Source organism: Ochotona princeps, chromosome 11 (assembly GCF_030435755.1).
Source record: "Ochotona princeps isolate mOchPri1 chromosome 11, mOchPri1.hap1, whole genome shotgun sequence".
In the NCBI taxonomy this organism is placed as follows: Eukaryota; Metazoa; Chordata; class Mammalia; order Lagomorpha; family Ochotonidae; genus Ochotona; species Ochotona princeps.
Genome location: NC_080842.1, coordinates 7,942,451 through 7,962,487, shown reverse-complemented (window position 1 = coordinate 7,962,487; position 20,037 = coordinate 7,942,451). Strand labels below are relative to the sequence as shown.

Genomic DNA, 20,037 nt, shown 5'->3' with positions numbered 1-20,037 from the left:
CTTCACCCACCTTCCCCTCACAAATTTAGTAGCAAAGGGACGAAAAGGAATTTTGGAAGCATTTGTCCCACCCCCCTTCCCTTATGCTTTGACCTTCTCCACCCTAATCAGTGGTCCTTACAGGCATGCATGCTTGACAACTAGGTAAATAACATCATAAATAAAATAAAATTTAAAAACAACTATAAATAAAAGAACAGCTATGACTAAATAGCATTTATGGAAATTTGCTGTGATTACTTTTGAAGCCTGTGTTATATTATTTGATAACATGTTAACTTTACTGTCTATACTTTGAGTTAAAAACTTTATTGAGATGTAATTCACATATCATACATCGTACCTGTTACAGTGTACTGTAGCATATAGTTTGTCACAGTCACACAATCTAATCTCAAAGCATTCCTACCTTCCCCAAAATAAACTGCATGTATCCACTGTACCTATTTTCCTGTCTCCAGTTCCTGGAAACTGCTCATCTACTTCAGCTCTAATAATTTGCCTATTCTGGATATTTTACATAAATGAAATCAAATACATGTGTCTCCTGTTTATATCACATAGCATTTTTCAGGTTTATCCATTTTGCAGCACATGCTGGCAATTCATTTTCTGCTGTAGCTGCACAATATTTCATTCATGAATATAGTCTTGTTGCTCCACACTAAAACACTGATCGACACCGAACCATATAAACAACAGTGGTCCCGAAGAATTAAATCACCTAGCCGCTCTGGAGCCATTCAAAGTCATATAAGTACACACTATGATGTTCACACAACAGTGTACTTCTTAAGCAACACAGAAGAGTAAGATACTCTATTTAGCTGACCTACATTTGGGCTGCTCCCACTTTCTGGCTATTACAAACGCAGATGCTTTTTAAACATTACAGCATTTAATTTGTGAGACATCTGAACCATTGATGTTTGTGTACCAGTTTCTGTGCACACACTTCATTTAGGTACACATCTGGGGGTGGAGCTGCTGAGTCCTGGAACTCTATGTTCAGCTTCTGAAGCACAGCCAATCTGTTTCCCAAAGGCAGCTGCATCATTGTGCCTTGTTGTTCATAATGCATGTAGGTTCCAACTTCTCCACAACTTTGCCAATACTTATAATTTTCTGCCTTTTAAGTTATAGCAATCCTAGTGGGTGTGAAGAAGAGATCAGATTTGCAGTTCTCTAATGCCCAAGGACAACAAGAATCTATTCATGTGCTTCCTGCTCATTTGTGTATCCTTTTTGGATAGTACAGGTTATCTACTCACTGAAAAAAATTATCTTAGGTGTCTTTTGTTGTTTTTAATATTCAGGATACCAGAACATATTATGTAAGTATTTTCTCCCATTCTGATCTTTTCACTTTCTTGGTGGAGTATATTGCATACTTTCATTAGCAAGCATGTAGTATTTTAAAATAAGTATGTTAGATCTTAATGTTAAATAAAACGTGTACTAGGACATTGGTTTGGACTGAGCTCCCGCACTGGGCCCAAGAGAACAGACTGAAACAGTTACTCTGCTGCAGTCATACCACCACCAGCTGAAAGTAAGCTGCTTATCGGAGCTGAGCAATCAGGAGGGGCAGCAGCCAAATCCCCAAGCCAGCCAGCATCAGCTGCAAGATAAAGAAAGCCCCTCTGCTTTCACCTTTACAGAAGAGCAACTCTGAAATGACCAACCCGCCTACCATTTTCTGCTTCTGCTTTCCTCAGCCCTTCTCGGTCTAGAAAACCAAAGTCTTCTGCCTGACCCACTGGAAGACTTGCTTTATTTTATACAATGAGGTATTGTCTGATTCTAGAACCATGAATAAATGTCAATTAAGACCTTTAAATTATACTTCTTGTAATTTTATCCTTTTAGATAAGACTGTTTCCTAGTGATTTTTTTTTTTTTAGATTTATTTATTTTTATTGGAAAGGCAGACTCTACAGAGAGAAAAATCTTCCATCTGCTGGTTCACTTCCCAAATGGCCGCAACAGCCACAACTGAGCTAATCCAAAGCCAAGAGCTTCTTTCCAGTCTCCTACATGGGTACAGAAATCCAAGGCTCTGAGCTATCCTCTGCTCTTTTCCCAGGCCATAAGCAGGGAGGTGGATGGGAAGTGGAGCAACAGGGACAGAAACTGACAGCCATATGGGATGCCAGAAGGTGGAGGATTAGCCTGTTAAGCTACAGAGCTGGTGCCCTAATGATCTTTTAATTATCCAAAATAACGATCTTGGTACTATGCTACTAAATGGTATATTAAGGACTTGATTATGACAATTAAGTTTTATATCCCTAATGAGAAAACAGCTAATCATGCTTCACTTCCACTGAGCACTGCAAGTACACATGCACTGATTTTAAACCAAAGACAATTTAGCGTTCAACAAAAATGAAAGTATCAATTGATGAGACATTATCTCATTTGGTCTTTTCCTGCTTTCTTTCTTGAACATGAGGCACCACTTTCTGCTCTGTGTTACAGATTAAATCAGCACAGGATTGAAGTCATCTCCAAACACCCTTGAAATGTTCAATTATGACAGAAATGTATTTATAACTCATAAAGAGCACTTCTGGACTATAACGGTGTTTACACTAGTGCGATCTATCTGGGGTTATGCAGACAGCCTCAAAATGGGGTGTGACGCCACCACAACTAACTGCGCAATTAGAGGCTGACTTCCGGGAAGGAGACTAGAACTGGCCAATGATTCCAACCACGCCTCCTGTATCAAAACTCCAAGTTTAAAGGCTGGGTATTTGGCCTGGAGTTAGGATGCCTATCAAGACAGCAGCATACTGTATTAGAATGTATCTGCTCCCTTGCTCCAGCTTCCTGCTAATGTAGACCCTGCGAGGCAGCAGGTGATGGCTCAAGCCATTATGATCCTGCCATTCATGCCGAAGACTTAGACTGAGTTCTCCACTCAACCTAGCCAAATCATCAGTCAACCAAGGAAACTGCAAAACCCACTTTGAATGAGTTTATTTATATTGATTCTTTTTGTTTATTTTATTTTTCATTGTAAAAGATTTACAGAGAGAGAGAGACAGACAGACAAAGATCTTCCATCCTCTGGTTCACTTCCCAAATGGCCACAACAGCCATTACTGAGCTGATCAGAGATCAGGAGCCAGAAGTCTCTAATGGGTCTCCCACGTGGGTGTGCAGGGTCCCAAGGACTTGGGCCACCCTCTACTGCTTTTCCGGGTCATAAACAGGTAGCTGGATGGGAAGTGGAGTAGCCAGGACATGAAGCAGCACCCTTAAGGGATTCAGCACTTTCAGGGGCAGGATGAACCAATCGAGCCACCACGTGGGGCCCTGAATGAGCTTCAACATACATGTGTGGAGGTGGGTGTTGACCGAGCAGGCAGAGCTCTACTGCTCCCCTTCTCCTGCGACATGAACGATCCCTTAACCTGTGACATATAAGCCTCGGGAAACTGCTTCTCAGAGAGGCAGTCTGTTTAGGGAACAGTAACTTCCTGCTCTCTCCTTTACCTATCACAATAAAGCTCTCCTCTAGTAGTTCCCATCTGAGACTGGCAACTCCACAAATGGACAGATGCCCTGTCTCTGCTAGCTGTATATTCCCTTGATGTCTCTCACATTCATCTTCAACATTCCCCAGCCTGAGCTCATGACACACACAGCACTCCTCCAACTTTGACATCTCCTTTCATTAGCCCCATTCAAATCATCACAATCTCCTGCTGGTAGCTACCTTCCCATCTTCATTTTATACCACACTCCCCTTCTGCTTTAGCCCCGTAAACCAAGCAGCATTCACATATCCCATCATCCCTCAGGGTTCCTGCATGTGCCCTGACATCTGCTAAGAAATTTGTTAGCAATCACTGTTCAAATTAAATTTATCTCTACTTATTCAAGTGCAGTGCTCACGGCTTCCTAGACTAAGTTGCCACTTACAAACCTTCATAATACTGTGTACTTCTCTGAAGCATTTTCTTTTCCTACTTCATTAAAATATGGTCTTCCTGATATTATAAACTCCTTAACTCCCTTAAGCAAATAAATCAAAGCTCATCCTGTATAACCAATGCTGGAAATAAAGTGACCATTTGCTCAACATCAAATGCACAAATGAGTAATAAAATGTTGGTGAGGGTGGTATATTTCACAGCTGACTGAAACAGGTATGATGTGGATAAATCAAACAATGTGAATGAAATCTCTGCCTGAAATAAAGTCACAGAAGAGAATATACAATATGATCTGACTTATGAGATGTTAAAAAACAGGGGCCCAGCGTGGTGGCCTAGTGGCTGAAAGTCCTCGCCTCAAATGTACCAGGATCCCACATGGGCGCCGGTTCTAATCCTGGCAGCTCCACTTCCCATCCAGCTCCCTGCTTGTGGCCTGGGAAAGCAGTTGAGGACGGTCCAAAGCCCTGGAACCCTGCACCCACATGGGAGACCAGGAAGAGCTCCTGGCTCCTGACTGGCTCAGCTCCAGCTGTTGCGGTCAGTTGGGGAGTGAATCATCAGATGGTAGATCTTATTCTCTGTCTCTCCTCCTCTCTGTATATCTGACTTTGCAATAAAAAAAAAATGTTGTAAGGCCAAATTAGTTAATGGTGTGGACATCAGAATTGTGGCTGTCTCTGGCATTAAGAGGTACTGATGGGCTCAGCACAGTAGTCTAGCAGCTAAAGTCTTCGCCTTGCATGCGCTGGGAACCCATATGGGCACAGGTTCTAATCCCAGCAGCCCTGGTTCCCATCCAGCTCCCTGCTTGTGGCCTGGGAAACCAGTGGAGGGTGGCCCAAAGTTTTGGGATCCTGCACCTGCATGGGAGACCTGGAGGAAGCTCCTGGCTGCTGGCTTTGGATCAATGCAGCTCTGGCTGTTGAGGTCAGTTGGGGAGTGAATCAACAAACGGAACATCTTCCTCTCTGTCTCTCCTCTCCTCTCTCTGACTTGATAATAAAAGTAAATCTTAAAAAAAAAGACACAAGAAGCTACATCACTATTAAAAATAAAAAAAGAGGTACTGACTATGGAAAGAGCATAACAAGGGAGCCGTCTGCACCAGAAATATCCCACAAAAGCTTGAGCTGGAGAAAGTCACAGGAGGTAGGCACCTTCCACTAAACTGTTCATACACAACCTGTCACTGTTTAAAAATAATTTTCTGTAAATGTCAACCTGTAACAAGAGGAAACAGAAATGAAAAGCATTTTGCTGAAAAATAAAGGTAGAAAACTCATGAGAAATAAGCTCCCAAAATTGTGGTTCACAGAACACAAAGTACATTATAAATTTAGCAAATTTTTTCTCACTGTAAATGGACAAATTATGTTTATATTCACTGGGTACAAAGTGATGTTATAATAAATGCGTAAGTTGCAGATTGTTTAAATCAAAGAAGTTAATATCACCTCAAATTTTTTTTTACTGTGAGAACATCTGAAATTTACTCATTTACTATAATAACACATTGAAATAAATACTGAACAATTCTCCCTATTTCAAAGCTTTGCACTTGATTATCATCTCTCCATCCCACTTATTCTTCCTTCTTCCCACCATCTACTCTTTGCTTCTATGAATCCAGTTGTTTCACAGATGTTACACTTAAAGGAGATGGATCACACAGCACTTGTCTTTCTGTGCATGGCTTATTTTACTGAGCACGATGTCTTCCACCTTCGTCCATGTTGCTGCAAACAGAATTCCTTCCTTTTTTAAGGATGAATAGTATTTTGCTGTTTAATCACACAAGTTTCTCTTCTTTTATGTATCATAGGCACTCAGGATGACTCTGTTGATTAGGGATGCTGTGAATATAAGCATGCACAGAAGTGTGGCAGTCCCACAATGTCAGAGCGCTCTTCCAGTTCTAACCTCACCAACACTTGTTATCATGAGTCTTTCGTATAACAGCCTTTTAACATGGTGAGGTGATATCTCATCATGGTGTTAAACTGCACTTCCCAAGTGACTAGAAAGAAGCTGAGCACTTTTTCCCCCCAAAAAATCTGTTGGCCTACTCTCTGTGTTTTTGGAAAAATGCCCATTCAGGTCCTTTGTCCATTTTTATTTTATTTTAAAGATTATCATTTATCTTCAAATAAATATAATAAATATTACTAATTTATTTGAAAGCCAAAATGACAGAGAGAGGGAGAGACAGGTGAGGACGACCCAAAGCCTTTGGACCCTGCACCCACATGGGAGACCCAGAAGAATCTTCTGGCTTCAGACCAACTCAGCTCCGGCCATTGTGGCCACTTGGGAAGTGAACCTGTGGATGGACGATCTTTCTGTCTTTCCTTCTCTCTGTATATCTGACTTTCCAATAAAAATTAATTAATTGGGCCCAGCACCGTGGCCTAGTGGCTAAAGTCCTCGCCTTGAAAGCCCCTGGATCCCACATGGGCGCCGGTTCTAATCCCGGCAGCTCCACTTCCCATCCAGCTCCCTGCTTGTGGCCTGGGAAAGCAGTTGAGGACGGCCCAATGCATTGGGACCCTGCACCCACGTGGGAGACCCGGAAGAGGTTCCAGGTTCCCAGCTTCGGAATGGCGCGCATCGGCCCGTTGCAGCTCACTTGGGGAGTGAATCATCGGATGGAAGATCTTCTTCTCTGTCTCTCCTCCTCTGTGTATATCTGGCTGTAATAAAATGAATAAATCTTTTTAAAAATTAATTAATTAATTAATTAGAAAAAGTCACTACCAGAATAAGAAAATTTCTTCTCTATTTCCATCTGGTAGATTTATATTTTCAAGTCTATGTGTAAATCCTTAATCCATTTGCAGTTTGTTTTTGTATATAGTTTCGTATTAAAGGTCCACTTTCACTCTTCTGCATGTACAAACCCAGTTTTCCTGATGCCTTTATCCAAGAGGCTCTCCTTTCCCCACTGTGAGTTCTTGGCAGCTCTGTACAAAATCAATCGAATCACCCTTATACAGAAAACTACCAACACCTGCTGGTGAGGTTGCGGAGAAAAAGGAACCCTACTCTACTGCTGGTGGGAATGCAGGCTAGTGCAGCCACTATGGAAGTCAGTATGTAGAACACCTAGGCAATTAAAAATTCACCTACCATATGACCCAGCAATACCACTTCCAAGAATATATCCAAAAGACTTGTTACACGACAAAGCAACATGCACCCCAATGTTTACTGTAGCACAATCGACAATCGCAAGAACACAGAAGCAACATAAATGCCCATCAACAGAAGACTGGATAAAGAAACTGTGGTTCATCTACACTATGAAACACTACTCAGTGATTAAAAAAAGAAAAAAAAAAATGAAATACATTACTTTGTGGCCAAATGGGCCAAACTAGAGATCGCTATGCTAAGAGAAATGAGCCAATCCCAAAAGGTCAGATATCTTGTTTGCTCTAATATAATTTTGAATCTAGATACATCATAAGTGAATCTTACTCTATGTTACTCAGTGTTACTTCATATTCACCTGTACCTAACATAACAAGAACTTGTGATGTAATTCATTAATCAACCATTCACAAGAGGCTGATTGTTTATAATCACCTGAGATGGCCGATGTCCCCTTTATCACTGTTATTGGTACTGCCCATAAACAACGAAGACCTAATCCTCACTGTACCTACATTAGGGCCTCAGGATACAAGAATTAGCCTACAACGAAATGTTAGTCTCCTACATGATTGGGAGACACTCCAGAGGAAGCATGATGTACTTGGGAAAATTTACGATGGACATACATTATGAACCTAAAGGGGAGAACAGAGTGGAGGGGAGGGAATTTGGGGGAGGAGAAGGGGAGAGCCCACTGCCAACTAAATTGTATCAAAAAACAATTTTTAAAATCTATTGTTAAAAAAATAAAAACAGAAAAACTGTTTAAAAAAAGAAAATCAATCAATTATACTCAGAAGTATGCGGGTTAATTTCTGGACTTATGTTATACTGGTTAATGTGTATTTTTATACAATATCCCAGCTTTGTGATACAGTCTAAATTCAGGTATGTGCTAACAAGAGATGTTTTTCCTCAATTGAGCCTAACTTTTCCATCTTGGAGGGTTTCTGCGGTTTCATACAAATTTTAGGATTTTTCCTATCTGTGTGAAAATGCTGCTGGTGCTTTGACATAGATTTTACTAAACCTGTAGACTGCTTTGGATAGCAAGACATTTTAACAAACCTGATTTTTCCAATCCTTGAACACTGACTCCCTTTCCCATTTATCTATGTCTTCTTCAATTTTTTTTTTCATCAAATGTCTTGCAGTTCTCAGTACACAGATTTTTCACATTGGCTAGATTTGTCCTGAACTATCATTGATGTCTTGACTGCTTTAAAGGTAGCTTGTCACTGTGTACAAGCACAACTGACCTTTTCTATGTTGATTCTTCAGTCTGGAATTCTGCTATATTCACTTATTAGCTCTCAGTTTCTGATGGAATTCAGAGTTTTCTATGTATAAAATAAGCAAATAGCAACAACTCAACTCTTCTTGTTCTATTTCGATGCCTTTTTCTTTTTCTTGCCTAATTTCTTCTGCTAGGACTTAACACTACTATGCTAAATAGAAGTGACAAGAGTGGTGGTTGTGCTTGTCTTACTCCTGAGATCTTGTTCTGGTAAAATCACACACACACACTTTATTATTTTTTCTTCTTGCTGATAGAAATTGTATTCAATACCAGGTAGGCAAAAAAAAAAAAAAAAAAAAAGCACTGATTGATAAAAACCTGGAAGGTTCATTAAGCTATCCCCACCACGACATCCACAAATCATTTTTATTTAGAGAACTTCTATGAAGCTTTCTAGACCACTGGAAAGGTAAAAGCTATTTGGACACCCCTCTGAGGTGACCATGAGAACTACAGCTCACTCTTCTCAGAGCGCCAGAACCAGGGCCAGCTCTCAGTCAGGTCTTCCGGAGCTACACTGAGAGCCTGTGTGCCAGAGACCGCTGAGCAAGCTAAGTTACAGAAGAAAACAAAAACAAGTGCAGTTGCCAGAGTCCTCAGTTTAAAAGGTAAGAAGATTCTCTGAGAAGTAGCCATTTCAGTTGCTTCTAACAGGGTCAATTCCAGAGCTTGTTACAAGGAAGTAACAACTCACTCAGTGATGGCACTTATTCTCAACAAAACTGTAGAAACCTGAAAGAGTCATTTGTCTTAAAACCTCAGGCTAGAGGATTCATAGAGCATCAACTTATACAAGTATCCTGAAGTCACACCAATTCCAGTAACTTCTCAAACTCATAACCCTTTATTTAAAAATGTCTAAGTCAAAATTGATAATCATTTAATATCGATTTTATACCATTGTTTTCAAAATATTAAAATTATTTGTTTTATAAATCCCAAAACAGATACTTCATTTAACAAACATGAGCATCCATGACACAGTTAAAAGCAGCAGTTAACTGCTACTAACATTTGATCATCCTGACTTATAAATAATGGTAATTTTGTACTCTTTAACCACAAATCAGGCATTTTCCTAGTTGCTGGGACCAAACAGTGAACAAAACAAACTCTCTGGCCTTGTGTGGAATTTGCATTTTGTGTGTATGTGTGTGTGTAGGAATACAGGGGACAGCTAGAGAAATGAATACCCAAATATATTGGCAAATCAAATGGTATTACAAACGCCAGAGAACACAAAAGATTACAGATACAGATTATAGCAGAATGGTCCATGCTATTTTCTATGGGAGGTCAGAGAAAGGCTCAGCGTTAAGACAACATTTGAGCAAAATGCTACAGAAAAGAGAAGTACGTCTCTAAGACTGTTTACAATGGCAAAATATGGTCCTTGACATGATAATCTCTGCCAAGAAATACAAGAAATAATTCTGTGAAAACCACCATCGTGTGACAATTACGGCCCTAACTAAATGTGTACCTAGTCAACCTATTCCTAACAAGCACAAAACAACAAAATTATCCCGACTGTTTACAAGTAAGCATCATGTACAAGAACATACGTTAGGATAAGCCACTTCTCCTTACATCTTTTGAAGAACCTGGGCCATCACAACCCCACTCGTTAAATCTTCCACAGTCTGGCATGGTGCATCCACATTAAATGTCTGGATCTGAAGAGAGAAAAAGAATCTATGGTTAACTATACCAACATTACTCAGGCTACACACGTGTGTGTGTGTGTGTGTGTGTGTGTGTGTGTGTGTAAGAGAGAGAGAGAGAGAGAGAGAGAGAGAGAGAATGAGAATGATCTCATCTCAGAGCTGCAACAACTTTTAAAAACAGAACAGTTGGACATTTTTTCCTTTATAAGAAATTTCCAGCAGACTGGTCTTGCTGATTTTCCCCACTGGTAAAAGAAATTGTGGACACTAAGTGACTTCCCAGCATCCATTCTACTTAAAGACAATCAGCCTAAGAAACTCATAGTAACTCATCCCCTTCACTACTGGCTGCTTCAAGACACGAAGGGCAAGGAAAGCTTGGACCAAAAAGAAACACACTCTTTGAGAAGAAAAAGCCAATCTGTATTGACAAGGATGGTGTGCTGCCTCAGTCACTGCGGGCCTTCATCTTCCAATGCAAAGGATGGCAGCCTTAGGATGAGGCCAGTGGGTGGCAGCAAGGTGGGGCAGAGGCAACCGGAGGTAAAAATGGAACCCCTGAATTAAAAAACAGAAAAAAACCTGAAACCTCCTATTATGTGGGACAAATTTTGCCACTGTTTAAGCCTAGCCAGGGTTAAAGGTTCCTGTTCCTCAGAGCCCAGATACCTTTACAAGTGGAAGCCACACTTATCACTGCGAGGTTATTCAACTCATTTTCACTTCAAATGGATTCTGAACTAAGAGTAGTTATGCACTAGTAAATAACACACAGCTGAGATATGTTATACTTTCCCTAACAGTAGAAATTATGTCTAAAACAAGTGAACGTCGCCAAGGCTGATTATTCCCAGAAGTCTAACCAGGATTAGACGGAAATACACTACTGAGGCTAGACCACAGGCCACCCTCTGCAACGGGTTAGTGAAATGCAGCAGTGCTCCAGGAATAAAAACAGCACAAAGATGCAAACTCAGAATGGGATGCCATCTAGGAATGAAGAGACCAACAGTGAGAAAAGTAACGTGAAAGACAGTGTGCACGATGCCGAGAAACCCTCTAAGAGCCATGAAGGCAACAAGGGATTTTTAAGCAGGAGAATGAGGCCATGAGACTTGCACTGGATAGCTTATACTGCCTATTGTATGGTGAAAGGATTAGATTAACACAGAAGAGGTGACGCTAGCCAGTGACAACAGAAACATTGAGAGCAACACTCACATATCACCCTACACACATTTTTATTTACTGGTTTAGGAAGGTGTCGCGGCTAGCTGAGCCGGCATAGTAGGCACGGCGAATGTCCGAGCGAAAAGCACCGACACACGGAGACCATGATGGTGTTACAAGTGCTGGGAGCCGTCTCTCCCGAGCCATCTCTCCCCAAGCCTCTTTATTACCATATTATCTCCTCTTTCCCCCAAGCCCATCAACAGGACAATAGGACGCCAATGAGTCTGCAAAGGCTAGGTGCTACTGCCGTAGGCCCGAATCCTGAGCGCTCAGCTTAAGGAATGTAAATCAACTCCTTAGCCCACAACATATTCCCCCTTCTGTATTAATTTTTTTTTTTTTTTTTTTTTGGTGTTAGAAGTGCTCAGCTTAAGGAATGTAAATCAACTCCTCAGCCCACAACAGGAAGGAAGTCAAACTGCTAGCTCAGCATATTTTAGGATTTTTGATAAATATTACTACAATGCCTTCATAATGTAGCCATTTACAAACAGGTGAGTATCCACTTCTCTGCATCACATATCTGTGAAGTCTTTTACATTCATGAAGCAGTGTCTTTATCAAAAGCTGCCAGTAGTAACCACAGAGTTGTAACCAGTGTCTGCCATGGTGGTGTGTGAGGAGTCACACGGGATAGTAGGCACTTAGGGTTTCTGTACTTCTCCCTCTGTCTTAGCCTTTCAAGGGTGTGTTCTTCCCTGGAAGGAGAACCAAAGGACAGAATCAACGTGTCAATCCCCATCTCAGAGTTGTTGTCCTAACAAGAGCAAGGAGGCGCGGCCTACACTAAGCTGATCTCTGGGTCACTGTCAAAGTTGTCAGCTTATCATCAGAATGGGAGGAGAAAGTCACCAGTCCCACCCTTCTGATAGCCTTTAGCTGTGGACCAGGTGAAAGACACTGCTGCTCATTGCAAATGAGGTTTTGTTTGGCCCTTTGAGTGACTCCCTGACATGGTGTATAAGACACACCATCTCTACTGTTTTATCAGGGTTTTTTTTTCTTTCCTTGGAACTTCCCCTTGCCACAATGTCAGGAGATGTCCCATTTTCTCTCTTAGATCTCCTTGGGTCTTTCCTCCCTTGGAACCCCTTCCTGCCACTATGGCGGAAGCCCTTTCCCCTTCTCTTTCTGAATAAATCCTGCTTTGCAAACTAGAGTTGTCTAAATGAAAAGTTCATGTGAGACAAGAAATAAGGTTGCTGCCATGTTTCACATCAAATTCCCCCCAATGGTGGGGATAGCCAAGTTCTTGCCTCTGTTGCAGCTGTCAACCCAGCACCATTGTTGTGGGTAGGCGGCTAGTTCAGGGTCACAAGTTTGGAAGCTACTCCCCCTACCCCCTACCACTTATGTGGTCCCTTCTGCCCACCTATCACCTGAACCTGAGAGGGGGGAGTATTACACTGCTGTATAACCAGGCTCCTCACAAGCCCTCATATAAAGGCACAAGATAGGGAGTGGCCTGCCATCTCTAGCACTCCAACTCTTGGCTGCCCCATCATCAGCTTGCTCTCCGGCTTCCTGTGGACAGACTCTGAGGACAGGGAGCCTCTGAGCATGGCCCCTGTATGTCTGTACTCCTTACCCTCTTTTCACTTCTTGGGCAGGACAGTAAAGATGTTAATGCTAAGAAGCTTTGTATTTCTAATTTGTGTACTACCAGGAGTTCCAGAAGAGGTGAGGGTTAACAGTAGTGGAACACGGGCAGAGAAGCCAGGGAAAGGTGAATGTCTGCAGCTTTGTAAGTGTGTCCAGGTTATTCATTTCATGTCTCTCAGGATAACTTACATTGCTGGGGAAGCTGGGACATACATCTTCAGTTTAACGGATGGACTTCAGGGTCATAACCATTTGCTCTTCTCAGGGTTTTGATTCAGACTGGACTGTCACATGGACTTGTCATGTGTTAATTTCCTTAGTACACCTTAGACTTGTATGGCATGATCTCACTCACACCCTGTAACACTGTCATGCCACCAATTAGATCAATGGTCACTTGGCCACCCTCACCTGCCATCCTTACCTCTAAACTGTTCTCTTGTAACTGACTGCTTCTATTTATTTGGTTCCTATCTGCTCTGAACAATGGGAGGGGTGTCAGGTATTCCTGGCACTCTTTGTCATCTTCTGGGAACCCGCCGGCAAACATCATTTCAAAATTTTTAACAGCTTCAGAAGTGTCAGTCATTCTAAAATTCCCAAGCGTTTGAGGCAGCTGTACCGTTCAATGTTCAGGTCCTAATCTGCTAAGGAATGCATCTGTCCAACTTCAGGTGAACCCAGCTAGTAAGTAAGGCTGCAGAAGCAGCCTGGGTCCATCCCACCAGCACACTTCACTCTCCAAGGCAATGAGACTTTCTTAAATAATAGGAGAGCCAGCATTGGAGTGCAGCAGTTTGGGTCTCCGTCCACACTCCAGCTGCTGTGCTTTTATCCAGTCCCCATTGATATGCCTTTGACAGCAATGGGTGATGGCCAAACTGCTTGGGAGACCTGGTATGGACTACGCAGCTCCTGGCTTTGGCCTAGTCCAGCCCTGGCCATATGGCCATCTCAGGAGCAGCACAGAGGATGGAAGAACTCATTCTCTCTCACTCTTTCAAGTGAATAAATAAATCTTCAAAAAAAATCACCAAAAGCTATTTTTTTTCTCTCTTGGGAAAAATGATTCCATTGTATAATTTATGAACACGTGATGAATGACTGGAGAAAAGAGATTAATTGGAAGGAACCAAACTGATATAAAAACATCAAAACACATGGGATACAGCCAAAAAAGCAAACAATCAATCACAAAAAAACAAAAACAAAAAAAAACAGTACGGATTGGACTATTGGAGTTACACTTTCCATGTTGGTTTCCTTACATGAGAGAGAATATATGGTATTTGTTCCTTTGTGATTGACTCATTTCACTGAGCATAATGGTCTGTAGGTGGGACCACCTGGTTTAACCACTCTTCCTTGGACGCACATAAGTAACAAGTATAGTCAGTAGCATCCTCATACTTTACATAGCAGAGCCTTATGAGCAGTGTTGGTTATGGCAGCAAAGGTGAAGCAAATTATCTTAAAGAACCTCATAGCAAGTAGCTTTTACTTAGTTATCTGTTTGGGAGAAGTGAAGTCTTCCTAAGCCAGACCCTGACACTAACCTAATTTCATGGTAGAAATTCAATAAAAATTGGGCCCGGCAGCGTGGCCTAGCGGCTAAAGTCCTCGCCTTGAAAGCCCTGGGATCCCACATGGGCGCTGGTTCTAATCCCGGCAGCTCCACTTCCCATCCAGCTCCCTGCTTGTGGCCTGGGAAAGCAGTCGAGGGCGGCCCAATGCATTGGGACACTGCATCCGTGTGGGAGACCCGGAAGAGGTTCCAGGTTCCTGGCTTCGGATCGGCGCACATCGGCCCGTTGCGGCTCACTTGGGGAGTGAATCATCGGACGGAAGATCTTCCTCTCTGTCTCTCCTCCTCTCTGTATATCTGGCTGTAATAAAATGAATAAATCTTTAAAAAAAAAAAGAAATTCAATAAAAATTACTAAGCAAAAATATGGAACAAATAAACATTCCGGAACGGTTTTAAATTTTACCTGGCACTATCTGGACCATCTCCTCACTGAGAGGGTAGTAATTATTTTAAAAGAAGCAAGCCCTAGTTTCCATTTGACACTTGCTATGTGAATAGCTCATTAAAACAAACAAAAAGCCCAGAGCCTTGCAGGTGTGATTAGAAGGAAAGGCAGCGGGGAGGCCCTTTCCCCTTTCCTCCAGGAACCTTAGCACAATGCCCCATACAGAACAAGTCCTCAGGGAACAATGTGGCTATCATGTGAGTTCATCCTAACCCCCAGTTTTCCTCCTCATCTGTCATGTAACCTTGGATGTATCAGCTTCATCCTCTTTTTTATTTTAAAGATGCCAGCTGCTTTAATTGTTACATATTTACTTACATTTGAATGACACAGAGATTAAGAGAGGAAATCTCTCATCTGCAAGCTCACGCTCTCCGGGCCTAGCAACACCTGCCGCTGGAAAGGCCAAAGGCAGGATCCCAGCCTCCGGACCAACTAGCAGGAAACTAGAATCAGATGCAGAACTTAGACTCAAACAGAAGCAGTTCAGTATAGGACAGTAACTGTCTGCACCTTTTAGCCATCACCTCTGTCTTCATCAGTTCTTCCATGTAAAGACTGTGGAAGCATACCCTGTGGAAGCTTAACAACCAAATGAGAAAATAAATGCACATTAAAGGTTTTCAAAAGTCTAAAGCAATGCTCCCTAAATGTGGGTGTATATAAGAATCAACTGGCAAGTTTTCATCTTGAAAATACACATTTCTTAGCTCCATCTACCGAATCTGTGTGTGTGTGTATGCACAAAAATCGGGGACCTATTTAAAAAAAAGTTTTTTTTATTGGAAAGGCAGATCTATATAGAGAAGCACAAAGAAAAATATTTTCCATCCGCTGGTCCTCCCCAACCCCTGCCCAAGTGGATGCCAAAGCTGAGCCGATACAAAGCCAAGACAAGAAGCCTTCACAGGTCTCCCATGTGGGTGCAGGGTCCTGAGGCTATGGGCCATCCTCTACTGTTTTCCCAGGCCACAAACAGGGTGCTGGATGGAATGTGGAGTTGAAATAAAAATGGAGTAGACATGGCTCGCTGGTAACTGCCAATTCTTTTTGTTTTTGTAACTTGTACTTTACTCGCTTGGCTAACAAACTGTTGGCCTAATGGCCAACTCGACCTTTAGTGCCGATAGCCCCAATCCCAGTAAGTCAAGGCCCCAGCTTTATTAACCCACAGATAATTCAAGATCAGGGTCTGGTTGTCACAGGTGGTGCCAAGGTTGGAGGCCAGACCAGAGGAGAGTGGACAGGAGATGGCAAGCCAAGATACGCAAGGAATGCGTGAACCTTCCTCACTGACCTTTCGAGCTGTTGTAAAATTGTACCCCCTTTGATGCTGTATCCAACTGCCCAGTATAAAAACTTTGAAATTGTACTGCTTGGGGCCACACTCCTGTAAGGAGTGTTGGTCCTGGCTGGCCCGTCAGCAAGTGGGTAGGTTACCTTGCCTCTCATTTATAATAAAACTTTGTTGTGACTGTTACTGGTGAATGTAACATTTTGTTTTAGTGGTTGAGTGGATGCAACAGGAAGTAGAGCAGCCAGGAGACAAGCAAGTGTCCACATGAGGTCCTGGTGCTTGAAGGTGGAGGATTAACCAACTGAGTCAATGTGCAGGGTCCAGGAACCTATTTTTTACAAATCCATCCAGAAACTGTGATGTAGCTGGGCAATGGTTTGGCATTTGCAAACCTCAGATCTAACTCACTACCGAATATAATGCAAGATCAGGGGGCCCAGCACCGTGGCCTAGCGGCTAAAGTTCTCGCCTTGAAGGCCCTGAGATCCCATATGGGCACTGGCCTTAATCCCGGCAGCTCCACTTCCCATCCAGCTCCCTGCTTGTGGCCTGGGAAAGCCCAAAGCCTTGGGACGCTGCACCGCGTGGGAGACCTGAAAGAAGCTCCTGGCTTCGGATCGGCACAGCACCAGCCACTGCACTCACTTGGGGAGTGAATCATCAGACAGAAGATCTTCCTCTCTGTCTCTCCTCCTCTCTGTATATCTGACTTTGTAACGAAAATAAAATAAATCTTAAAAAAAAAAAAAAGAATGCAAGATCAAACAACTCTCCCTGGTTAATCAGAAGAACTTAATTTTAAGAATCAAGGATTATGGTCCCAAAAGGTTAAATACCACATGTTTGCCTTGATTTAAGATGATATGATGTTATGTATAACATGTTATGTTTTGAATGTTATATGTTGTGTATAAACTAAAATTGAAGTATAGGTGAGGTGGTCACAGAAGGTGGCTGGGAACTCGCATTTACTTTAACATATTGGTTACTCATTACTATGTCAATTAATTCCATAATGATGTAAATTTTTGCTGATGGTATGTTGGAGCTTTCAATTGACTGGGATGATACTCTGCTAGCTCTGTCTTCAGACCAGAGAGGGTATACCTAAGAAGCCGTTGAACTTGACGGGACAATAAGATACTGGACTCTATGTTTGGTATACGCTTGCAATGGGGAAATCTCAACTGAACTTGAGCTGTGGTTATGCAACAAGGTGGAGGAATCCACCATGGTGGGAGGGTTTGGGGAGGGGTGGGGAGAACCCAAGTATCTATGTAACTGTGTCACATAATACAATGTAATTACTGAAGTTAAATAATAAATAATTAAAAAAAAAAAAAAAAAAGAATCAAGGATTATGGGCCCGGCGGTGTGGCCTAGCGGCTAAAGTCCTCGCCCGGCGGCTCCGCTTCCCTTCCAGCTCCCTGCTTGTGGCCTGGGAAAGCACTTGAGGATGGCCCAATGCATTGGGACACTGCACCCACGTGGGAGACCCGGAAGAGGTTCCTGGTTTCCGGCTTCCGAACGGCGCGCACCGGCCCGTTGCGGCTCACTTGGGGAGTGAATCATCAGATGGAGGATCTTCCTCTCTGTCTCTCCTCCTCTCTGTATATCTGCCTTTGTAATAGAACATATAAATCTTTTAAAAAAAAAAAAAAGAATCAAGGATTATGCATAATTCATCTTTTGTCTTGTGACATAGAGCTAAATTTTATTTTGATTCTTAGAAATTTATTTCTTTACGGGATCACTCTGCTGGTTCACTCTGCAAATGCTCCCAACAGTTGGGGCTGAGACCTGTCCACGTGGATCTCAAGGACCCACTCTTGGGGCCAATTCCTGCTGCTCATCAGGATCCGCATTAGCACAAACCTGGAACTGGGAGCAGTACCAGGACTCCACACCAAGCACTCTGATGTGGACTGTGAGCTTCTCAGCTGCTGGGCCAACTGCCTGCCCCTATGGGTCTCAATATTTTCTCCGTATTAGCCCTTGAGGTGCATGGCTGCTCATGAGGTTAGAAGACACTCTCTTTTGGCTTTGAGATGGAGGTGAAGTGCATTTCAAAAAAACTTACTCCTACAATCTCTGTGGTGACAGAAATGTTCTTTGAGTACGACAACTACACACCTTGTGACCACACTAAAAAAAAAAAAAACAGAGAATAGTACACTTTAAAAGAATGAATTTTATGGTGAATAAATCACATCTCTATTTTTAAAAATTATTCAGTCCTCTGAACTAACACTGATGGGGTATTTCAGGATAGCAGTTCCGTACAAATGAAAGATAATACCAACCAATTGCACAAAGGCATAGATTTCTACCTCAAGGGTCAGGACTTTGAATTCCAAGAAGTTCTACCAATATATCCCAACCTGCCTCTGCCATGCCCCTAGCATTAAGAACAAAGCATGTGATCACCTGGGATTAGATAGAGAGCAGGAATTCTGAACCAGGGGTTATTATGCTCCTAGAAGATATTTTTAGCTGTTAAAACTGGGGAAGCACTTTTAGCAGGTAGAGGCAAAACCCTGCATTAGAGCAGTAGTCATTAAAATGTGGTCCCCAGTTCACTCAAAGTAACATGTCAATTAAATCCAAAGCATGAGAACTATTGCCCTGGTAGCAATCTTAATGTTAAATAGGAACACAATCAAAAAAGTACAAAGTTGCTTGTTCAAAGTCAGGCTGTGGGAGACATGGAAGAAGCTCCTGGCTTGCTCCTGGATTCATATCAGCTCATATCAGCTCAGTTCCGGCTTTGTGGCCATTCGGGGAGTAAACCAGGCAGTGAAGATCTCACCCCTCTGTTTTCCTTTCTCTCTGTAAATCTGCCTTTCCAATAAAAACCAAAACAAATTTTTAAAAAGTTGCTCCAATTAGTTTGAAACAAAATTAAGGTTTGAACTCAGATGGTCTTAACATCAGAATCTGTACTCCTTTCAGTGTCATGCTATACTGATCTTACATTTTTCAATGTGACTTCTAACTTCTATATACCAGTAATTTCTTTTTCATAAATGCATCCATTCATTTAAAAGGCAGGTGACAGAATGAAGGACAGAGCGATCTTACAGCCACGACTGATTTCCCAAATGGCCATGCCAGCTGTGCAAGGCCCAGGACTCCATCTGCGTCTCCCAGGTGGTACTTATGCCATCCTCTGCTGCTTCCCAAGTGCTTCAGCAGGGAGCTGGGGAGCTGGTTCACAAGTGGAGAACAGCATTCTGATATGGGTGCTAGTGTCACCAGTGGAAGCTTAAGCCGATATACGATCACAGCCTAACCCATTCAGTGACTGACTTCATCCCATCAGAGGACATCGCAGCGTGGCCCTGGCAGAGGACAAAGAACGTAATGGGGGAGATGCCACACAGTCTGTACACCCTTCCTAATTTGGTCATCACGTGTATGCCTTTTATAAGTAACAAGAAAATACTGAGAACATGTTTAGGTTTCCCAGCCTCTCAGGGAAGCCTATGTGATGACTCTTTTTTTCACTTGGCTTCCTGTCATTAACATTATAGGTTCTTTGTCTTCCAGTTTCTAAAGCCTGGGAAAAGGCAGTATTTTCATGGTGATACGTGTACAGGTCAAGGCATTACGCTTGACAGGCAGGGCTGGGGGGTGGTGGAGATTTTCAGGTACATCCTGCTGAACCTGCTTACTGCATGAACTCGGATTTGGAATTTAAGCTTAAAATGTTTTCCATGGGCAGTATGATACCCTGTCTTTTCATAAGTATTCCTCTTTCAACAAAAATGTGGAACAAATAGTTCTTGGACTGTTTGATACA

At 42.4% G+C, this 20,037-nt stretch overlaps 1 protein-coding gene across 2 annotated transcripts in view; it reads right to left on the bottom strand.

Moving 5' to 3' along the window:
- Nucleotides 1–20,037, bottom strand: part of HOOK3 (hook microtubule tethering protein 3) — a 95,897-nt gene that overhangs the window by 73,482 nt on the left and 2,378 nt on the right. The window contains exon 2 of one of the 2 annotated variants that reach the window (XM_058669815.1): nucleotides 9,994–10,079. In XM_058669815.1, coding sequence (XP_058525798.1) covers nucleotides 9,994–10,079 — 86 coding nt within the window. Of the gene's footprint in view, nucleotides 1–9,993; nucleotides 10,080–20,037 lie in introns of those variants that run through there. The other variant, XM_058669816.1, reaches the window with a different exon arrangement.